At 51.3% G+C, this 9,385-nt stretch overlaps 1 protein-coding gene across 1 annotated transcript in view; it reads right to left on the bottom strand.

The window, feature by feature from the left end:
* Positions 1-8,700, bottom strand: part of LOC140729814 (complement C1s subcomponent-like) — a 93,577-nt gene extending 84,877 nt beyond the window's left edge. Inside the window, exon 1 of the mRNA XM_073050026.1 lies at positions 8,580-8,700. Coding sequence (XP_072906127.1) covers positions 8,580-8,584 — 5 coding nt within the window. The 5' untranslated portion in view covers positions 8,585-8,700. The remainder of the gene's footprint in view (positions 1-8,579) is intronic.
* Positions 8,701-9,385: the final 685 nt, after the last annotated feature.

The following is a 9,385-nucleotide window of genomic DNA, read 5'->3' as shown; positions in this document are numbered from 1 at the left end:
AATGCTTCCTCCCCAACACGCCACCACAAAGAAGAGGGCGCTCTCCACAACTGACCTATAGAACATCTTCAGCATCTTCAGTGTGTGAGAGAGAGAGCAGCAGCTGTGTTGCTGTGTGTGAGTGTGTGTGTGTGTGTGTGTGTGTGTGTGTGTGTGTGTGTGAGTGTGTGTGTGTGTGTGTGTGTGTGTGTGTGTGTGTGTGTGAGAGAGAGAGAGAGAGAGAGAGAGAGAGAAAGAAGGAGGACTGTGGTCATGTTGTGGTCTCTGAGTGTGTGTGAGAGCGAGAGAGAGAGGGAGATAAAGAGGATGTATTGTAGTTTGCGTGTGTGTGAGAGAGAGAAGAGGCTGTTGCACTCTACGTGAGTGTGTTTGAGAGTGAAGAGGCTGTGTTGCTGTCTCTGAGTGTGAGACAGAGAGAGAGGGAGATAAAGAGGCTGTATTGTAGTCTGCGTGTGAGAGAGAGAGCGAGCAGAGCTGTGTTGCAGTATGTGTGTGCATGTGTGTGTGTGTCTGTGTGCCTGTGTGTGTGCGCGCACGCATGAGAGAGAGAGAGAAGAGGCTGTTGCACTCTACGTGTGTGTGTTTGAGAGTGAAGAGGCTGTGTTGCTGTCTCTGAGTGAGAGAGAGAGAGAGAGAGCAGGAGCTGTGTTGCTGTGTGTGTGTGTGTGTGTGTGTGTGTGTGTGTGTGTGTGTGTGTGTGTGTGTGTGTGTGTGTGTGTGTGTGTGTGTGTGTGTGTGTGAGTGTGTGTGTGTGTGAGAGAGAGAGATAGAGCAGGAGCTGTGTTGCTGTGTGTGTGTGTGGGTGTGAGTGAGTGAGTGTGTGTGTGTGTGTGTGTGTGTGTGAGAGAGAGAGAGAGAGAAAGAAGGAGGACAGAGGTCATGTTGTGGTCTCTGTGTGTGTGAGAGAGAGAGAGAGCAGGAGCTGTGTTGCTGTGTGTGTGTGTGTGTGTGAGAGAGAGAGAGAGAGAGAGAGAGAGAGAGGCTTTGCTCTCTACGTGTGTGTGTTTGAGAGTGAAGAGGCTGTGTTGCTGTCTCTGTGTGTGAGACAGAGAGAGAGAGGGAGATAAAGAGGATGTATTGTAGTCTGTGTGAGAGAGAGAGCAGGAGCTGTGTTGCAGTGTGTGTGTGTTTGTGTGTGACAGATAGAGAGAGAGAAGGAAGGAGGACAGAGGTCATGTTGTGGTCTCTGAGTGTGTGAGAGAGAGAGAGAGCAGGAGCTGTGTTGCTGTGTGTGTGTGTGTGTGTGTGTGGGAGAAGAGGGCTTTGCAGTCTCCATGTGTGTGAAAGAGAGGCAGAGAGAGAGAGGAGAGCCTGTTGCACTGTGTGTGTGTGTAAGAGAGAAAGAAGAGGCTGTTCTGCATCTTGTGTGTGTGTGTGTGTGTGTGTGTGTGGGAGAAGAGGGCTTTGCAGTCTCCATGTGTGTGAAAGAGAGGCAGAGAGAGAGAGGAGAGCCTGTTGCACTCTGTGTGTGTGTGTGTAAGAGAGAGAGATGAGGCTGTTCTGCATCTTGTGTGTGTGTGGGAGGGGCAGAGAGAGAGCGAAGATGTTGTTCCACTCTACATGTGTGTATTTGAGAGTGAAGAGGCTGTGTTGCTGTCTCTGTGTGTGTGTGTGAGAGAGAGAGAGAGGGAGATAAAGAGGATGTATTGTAGTCTGTGTGTGAGAGAGAGAGAGAGAGAGGGAGATAAAGAGGATGTATTGTAGTCTGTGTGTGAGAGAGAGAGAGAGCAGGAGCTGTGTTGCTGTGTGTGTGTGCGTGTGTGTGTGTGTGTGTGTGTGTGTGTGTGTGTGTGTGTGTGTGTGTGTGTGTGTGTGTGTGTGTGGGAGAAGAGGGCTTTGCAGTCTCCATGCGTGTGAAAGAGAGGCAGAGAGAGAGAGAGAGGAGAGCCGGTTGCACTCTGTGTGTGTGTGTGTGTGTGTGTGTAAGAGAGAGAGAGGCTGTTGCTCTCTACGTGTGTGTGTGTTTGAGAGTGAAGAGGCTGTGTTGCTGTCTCTGTGTGTGAGTGAGAGAGAGAGTGAGATAAAGAGGCTGCATTGTAGTCTGTGTGTGTGTGAGAGAGAGAGCAGGAGCTGTGTTGCCGTGTGTGTGTGTGTGTGTGTGTGTGTGTGTGTGTGTGTGTGTGTGTGTGTGTGTGTGTGTGTGTGTGTGTGTGTGTGTGTGAGAGAGAGAGAGAGCAGGAGCTGTGTTGCTGTGTGTGTGTGTGTGTGGGAGAAGAGGGCTTTGCAGTCTCTATGTGTGTGAAAGAGAGGCAGAGAGAGAGAGGAGAGCCGGGTGCACTCTGTGTGTGTGTGTAAGAGAGAGAAGAGGCTGTTCTGCATCTTGTGTGTGTGGGGGATGGGCAGAGAGAGAGGGAGAGAGAGAGCGAAGATGTTGTTCCACTCAACGTGTGTGTGTTTGAGAATGAAGAGGCTGTGTTGCTGTCTCTGAGTGTGAGACAGAGAGAGAGAGTGAGCAGGAGGTGTGTTGCTGTCTGTGTGTGTGTGCATGGGAGTAGAGGGTTTTGCACTCTGTGTGTGTGTAAGAGAGAGAAGAGGCTGTTCTGCATTCTCTGTGTGTGTGTGAGAGGGGCAGAGAACAGTCTGTGTTGCTGTGTGTGTGTGTGTGTGTGTGTGTGTGTGTGTGTGTGTGTGTGTGTGTGTGTGTGTGTGTGTGTGTGTGTGTGTGGGAGAGAGATAGAGAGGTTCTATTATACTCTGCATGTGTGTGTGAGAGAGAGAGATTGTGTTATACACTGTATGTGTGTGTGTGTGAGAGGGATAGACAGATTTGTTTTAGAGTCTGTGTGTGAGAGAGAGAGGTGCTACAGTCTGCATGTGTGTGTGTGTGTGTGTGTGAGGCAGAGAGGTTGTACTACCGTCTCTGTATTTACATGTCTGTGTGAGGTTGTGTATTGTCCTTTGGGTGTTTGTGTTACAGTGTGAAGTTGTGTTACTCTCTGTGCATGTGTGTGTATGAGAGAGAGGGACAACAGAGGTGTGTTACAGTCTGGGTATGTGTATGTGAGAGAGAGGTTGTGTTACAGGCTTTGTCTGTTTGTGTGTGTGCGTGAGAGAGGGATGTTGTGTTATGGTCTGTGCATGTGAAACAGGCTGTGTTACTGTGTGTGTATTTGTGTATGTTAGGTTGTGTTACAGTCTGTGTGTAAGAGAGAGGAGAGAGAGGGGTTGTGTTACAGGGTGTGTGTGAGAGAGAGAGAGGGAGTTTGTGTTGGTGTGTGTGTATTTGTGTGGGGGGAGAGAGTGAGGGAAAGAGACTGAGAAGTTGTGTATGGTCTGTGTGAGAGAGAGAGAGAGAGGTTGTGTGTGTGTGGGGGGTGGAGAGAGACAGAGTGAGAGGTTGTGTTACGGTCTGTGTGAGAGAGAGAGAGGTTGTGTGTGTGTGGGGGGTGTGGAGAGAGACAGACTGAGAGGTTGTGTTACGGTCTGTGTGTGAGAGAGAGAGAGGTTGTGTGTGTGTGGGGGGGGGTGGAGAGAGACAGAGTGAGAGGTTGTGTTACGGTCTGTGAGAGAGAGAGAGAGGTTTTGTGTGTGTGTGGGGGGTGGAGAGAGACAGAGTGAGAGGTTGTGTTACGGTCTGTGAGAGAGAGAGAGAGGTTGTGTGTGTGGGGGGGGTGTGGAGAGAGACAGAGTGAGAGGTTGTGTTACGGTCTGTGTGAGAGAGAGAGGTTGTGTGTGTGTGGGGGGTGTGGAGAGAGACAGAGTGAGAGGTTGTGTTACGGTCTGTGTGAGAGAGAGAGAGAGGTTGTGTGTGTGTGGGGGGTGTGGAGAGAGACAGACTGAGAGGTTGTGTTACGGTCTGTGAGAGAGAGAGAGAGGTTGTGTGTGTGTGGGGGGTGTGGAGAGAGACAGAGTGAGAGGTTGTGTTACGGTCTGTGTGAGAGAGAGAGAGAGGTTGTGTGTGTGTGGGGGGTGTGGAGAGAGACAGACTGAGAGGTTGTGTTACGGTCTGTGAGAGAGAGAGAGAGGTTGTGTGTGTGTGGGGTGTGGAGAGAGACAGACTGAGAGGTTGTGTTACGGTCTGTGTGTGTGAGAGAGAGAGAGGTTGTGTGTGTGTGGGGGGTGGAGAGAGACAGAGTGAGAGGTTGTGTTACGGTCTGTGTGAGAGAGAGAGAGGTTGTGTGTGTGGGGGGGGTGTGGAGAGAGACAGAGTGAGAGGTTGTGTTACAGTCTGTGTGAGAGAGAGAGAGGTTGTGTGTGTGTGGGGTGTGGAGAGAGACAGAGTGAGAGGTTGTGTTACGGTCTGTGTGAGAGAGAGAGAGGTTGTGTGTGTGTGGGGTGTGGAGAGAGACAGAGTGAGAGGTTGTGTTACGGTCTGTGTGAGAGAGAGAGAGAGAGAGAAAGAGGGTGTGTGTGTGTGTGGGGGGCGTGGAGAGAGACAGACTGAGAGGTTGTGTTACGGTCTGTGTGAGAGAGAGAGAGGTTGTGTGTGTGGGGGGTTGTGGAGAGAGACAAAGTGAGAGGTTGTGTTACGGTCTGTGTGAGAGAGAGAGAGGTTGTGTGTGTGTGTGTGGGGGGCGTGGAGAGAGACAGACTGAGAGGTTGTGTTACGGTCTGTGTGTGAGAGAGAGAGGTTGTGTGTGTGTGTGTGTGTGTGTGGGGTGGAGAGAGACAGAGTGAGAGGTTGTGTTACGGTCTGTGTGAGAGAGAGAGAGGTTGTGTGTGTGTGGGGGGTGTGGAGAGAGACAGACTGAGAGGTTGTGTTACGGTCTGTGTGAGAGAGAGAGAGAGAGAGGTTGTGTGTGTGGGGGGTGGAGAGAGACAGAGTAAGAGGTTGTGTTACGGTCTGTGTGAGAGAGAGAGAGAGGTTGTGTGTGTGTGTGGGGGGGTGGAGAGAGACAGAGTAAGAGGTTGTGTTACGGTCTGTGTGAGAGAGAGAGAGAGGTTGTGTGTGTGGGGGGGGGTGTGGAGAGAGACAGATTGAGAGGTTGTGTTACGGTCTGTGTGAGAGAGAGAGAGAGGTTGTGTGTGTGGGGGGGGGGTGTGGAGAGAGACAGACTGAGAGGTTGTGTTACGGTCTGTGTGAGAGAGAGAGAGGTTGTGTGTGTGTGGGGGAGGGTGGAGAGAGACAGAGTGAGAGGTTGTGTTACGGTCTGTGTGAGAGAGAGAGAGAGAGAGGTTGTGTGTGTGTGGGGTGTGGAGAGAGACAGAGTGAGAGGTTGTGTTACGGTCTGTGTGAGAGAGAGAGAGAGGTTGTGTGTGTGTGGGGGGGGTGGAGAGAGACAGAGTGAGAGGTTGTGTTACGGTCTGTGTGTGTGAGAGAGAGAGAGGTTGTGTGTGTGTGGGGGGCGTGGAGAGAGACAGAGTGAGAGGTTGTGTTACGGTCTGTGAGAGAGAGAGAGAGAGGTTGTGTGTGTGTGGGGTGTGGAGAGAGACAGAGTGAGAGGTTGTGTTACGGTCTGTGAGAGAGAGAGAGAGGTTGTGTGTGTGGGGGGTGTGGAGAGAGACAGAGTGAGAGGTTGTGTTACGGTCTGTGAGAGAGAGAGAGAGGTTGTGTGTGTGGGGGGTGTGGAGAGAGACAGACTGAGAGGTTGTGTTACGGTCTGTGAGAGAGAGAGAGAGGTTGTGTGTGTGTGTGGGGGGTGTGGAGAGAGACAGAGTGAGAGGTTGTGTTACGGTCTGTGTGAGAGAGAGAGAGGTTGTGTGTGTGGGGGGTGTGGAGAGAGACAGAGTGAGAGGTTGTGTTACGGTCTGTGAGAGAGAGAGAGAGGTTGTGTGTGTGGGGGGGTGTGGAGAGAGACAGACTGAGAGGTTGTGTTATGGTCTGTGTGAGAGAGAGAGAGGTTGTGTGTGTGGGGGGTGTGGAGAGAGACAGACTGAGAGGTTGTGTTACGGTCTGTGTGAGAGAGAGAGCGGTTGTGTGTGTGTGGGGGGTGGAGAGAGACAGACTGAGAGGTTGTGTTACAGTCTGTGTGAGAGAGAGAGAGGTTGTGTGTGTGTGGGGGGTGTGGAGAGAGACAGACTGAGAGGTTGTGTTACGGTCTGTGTGAGAGAGAGTGAGGTTGTGTGTGTGTGGAGGGTGGAGAGAGACAGAGTGAGAGGTTGTGTTACGGTCTGTGTGAGAGAGAGAGAGAGAGGTTGTGTGTGTGTGGGGGTGGAGAGAGACTGAGTGAGAGGTTGTGTTACGGTCTGTGAGAGAGAGAGAGGTTGTGTGTGTGTGGGGGTGGAGAGAGACTGAGTGAGAGGTTGTGTTACGGTCTGTGTGAGAGAGAGAGAGGTTGTGTGTGTGTGGGGTGTGGAGAGAGACAGACTGAGAGGTTGTGTTACGGTCTGTGTGAGAGAGAGAGAGGTTGTGTGTGTGGGGGGTGTGGAGAGAGACAGAGTGAGAGGTTGTGTTACGGTCTGTGAGAGAGAGAGAGAGGTTGTGTGTGTGGGGGGGTGTGGAGAGAGACAGACTGAGAGGTTGTGTTATGGTCTGTGTGAGAGAGAGAGAGGTTGTGTGTGTGGGGGGTGTGGAGAGAGACAGACTGAGAGGTTGTGTTACGGTCTGTGTGAGAGAGAGAGCGGTTGTGTGTGTGTGGGGGGTGGAGAGAGACAGACTGAGAGGTTGTGTTACAGTCTGTGTGAGAGAGAGAGAGGTTGTGTGTGTGTGGGGGGTGTGGAGAGAGACAGACTGAGAGGTTGTGTTACGGTCTGTGTGAGAGAGAGTGAGGTTGTGTGTGTGTGGAGGGTGGAGAGAGACAGAGTGAGAGGTTGTGTTACGGTCTGTGTGAGAGAGAGAGAGAGAGGTTGTGTGTGTGTGGGGGTGGAGAGAGACTGAGTGAGAGGTTGTGTTACGGTCTGTGAGAGAGAGAGAGGTTGTGTGTGTGTGGGGGTGGAGAGAGACTGAGTGAGAGGTTGTGTTACGGTCTGTGTGTGTGAGAGAGAGAGAGAGAGAGAGAGAGAGAGAGAGAGAGAGAGGTTGTGTGTGTGTGGGGGGTGGAGAGAGACAGAGTGAGAGGTTGTGTTACGGTCTGTGTGAGAGAGAGAGAGGTTGTGTGTGTGGGGGGGGGGTGTGGAGAGAGACAGAGTAAGAGGTTGTGTTACGGTCTGTGAGAGAGAGAGAGAGAGAGAGAGAGGTTGTGTGTGTGGGGGTGGAGAGAGACTGAGTGAGAGGTTGTGTTACGGTCTGTGTGAGAGAGAGAGAGGTTGTGTGTGTGTGGGGGGTGGAGAGAGACAGAGTGAGAGGTTGTGTTACGGTCTGTGAGAGAGAGAGAGAGGTTGTGTGTGTGGGGGGGGTGTGGAGAGAGACAGAGTGAGAGGTTGTGTTACGGTCTGTGTGAGAGAGAGAGAGGTTGTGTGTGTGTGGGGGGGGGGAGAGAGACAGAGTGAGAGGTTGTGTTACGGTCTGTGAGAGAGAGAGAGAGGTTGTGTGTGTGGGGGGTGTGGAGAGAGACAGAGTGAGAGGTTGTGTTACGGTCTGTGTGAGAGAGAGAGAGAGAGGTTGTGTGTGTGGGGGGTGGAGAGAGACAGAGTGAGAGGTTGTGTTACGGTCTGTGTGAGAGAGAGAGAGGTTGTGTGTGGGGGGGGTGGAGAGAGACAGAGTGAGAGGTTGTGTTACGGTCTGTGTGAGAGAGAGAGAGGTTGTGTGTGTGGGAGGGGGTGTGGAGAGAGAGAGTGAGAGGTTGTGTTACGGTCTGTGTGTGAGAGAGAGAGAGAGGTTGTGTGTGTGGGGGGTGGAGAGAGACAGAGTGAGAGGTTGTGTTACGGTCTGTGAGAGAGAGAGAGAGGTTGTGTGTGTGGGGGGTGTGGAGAGAGACAGAGTGAGAGGTTGTGTTACGGTCTGTGTGAGAGAGAGAGAGGTTGTGTGTGTGGGGTGTGGAGAGAGACAGAGTGAGAGGTTGTGTTACGGTCTGTGAGAGAGAGAGAGAGAGGTTGTGTGTGTGGGGGGTGGAGAGAGACAGAGTGAGAGGTTGTGTTACGGTCTGTGAGAGAGAGAGAGAGGTTGTGTGTGTGGGGGGTGGAGAGAGACAGAGTGAGAGGTTGTGTTACGGTCTGTGAGAGAGAGAGAGAGGTTGTGTGTGTGGGGGGGTGGAGAGAGACAGAGTGAGAGGTTGTGTTACGGTCTGTGAGAGAGAGAGAGAGGTTGTGTGTGTGGGGGGTGTGGAGAGAGACAGAGTGAGAGGTTGTGTTACGGTCTGTGAGGGAGAGAGAGAGGTTGTGTGTGTGTGGGTGGTGTGGAGAGAGACAGAGTGAGAGGTTGTGTTACGGTCTGTGTGAGAGAGAGAGAGAGAGGTTGTGTTACGGTCTGTGTGTGTGTGTGTGTGTGTGTGTGAGAGAGAGAGAGAGAGAGAGAGAGAGAGAGAGAGAGAGAGAGAGAGAGAGAGAGAGGTTGTGTGTGTGTGGGGGTGTGGAGAGAGACAGAGTGAGAGGTTGTGTTACGGTCTGTAAGAGAGTGAGAGGTTGTGTTACGGTCTGTGTCAGGATCTCTCTCCACATCCGCCTCTGTGCTGTAGGTAAGTTAAACAACTAAAGTCTGCCGCAAAAAGCAGTCAGTTCAAGTTCGTTGACTGCATCATAATAACCATTTTCTTCATATACAGATTTATTATACAATAAAGCCGATTGAAGCGTTTTAAAAGAAGTGTTTCCTTCTAACTTACCACATGCCTGTTTTACGTAACCGAGGTAGCCGAGTAAAGGTTCAGCTCTTTGCTGAGGTACTTTACCCTTTACTTTGATATTTACAGTGCATTCCACTTAGAAACAGTAAAGAGAGAGAGAACAACGACCTCTTGGTCAGTGCACAGCGGCTTCACTCCCCAAACTTCAATCGGCTTCGCTCGGGAGCATGACATTTTGCTTCTGAGCCTAAGGGGATTCACAACGATAACAAGAACACAAAATGCCGGAGGAACTCTGCAGGTCAGGCAGCATCTATGGTGAGGAATAAGCAGTCGACGTTCCGGGCCGAGACTCCTCCTAAATCCCGAAGGTCATTTGCTGCCCAGCCTATTTAACCCCCCTATATTCTTTTTGTGTGTTGTATTGGATTTCCAACATTTGCAAGGATGTTGCCTAGACTTGAGGATCTGAGTTATAGGGAAAAACTTGAAGAGGTTGGAACTTTATTCCCTAGAATGTAGCAGAATGAGAGGAGATTTGATAGAGGGATACAGAATCATGAGGGGTATAAATAGGGGTCGGGTGGCGTGGTGGAGATACGTTTCTACCAAAGGAGGAGTAAGGAGCTCCTGTTGGGGTCTGTATACAATTCCCATCAGGGTATTTTTACCCTTGCAGTTCCTTAGCTCTATCCATAAAGATTCAACACCATCCAACCCTATGTCACTGCTTTCTAATAATCTGAATTCCTTTTTTCACTAACAGAGCAATGCCTCTTGCCTGTCCTTTCAATACAGCGTGTACCCTTGGACATTAAGCCCCCAGGTATAATCTTTCAGCTATG

This window comes from Hemitrygon akajei, chromosome 6 (assembly GCF_048418815.1).
Source record: "Hemitrygon akajei chromosome 6, sHemAka1.3, whole genome shotgun sequence".
NCBI lineage: Eukaryota > Metazoa > Chordata > Chondrichthyes > Myliobatiformes > Dasyatidae > Hemitrygon > Hemitrygon akajei.
The sequence above is the reverse complement of the archived record's forward strand: the minus strand, read 5'-3'. Positions and strand labels throughout refer to the sequence as shown.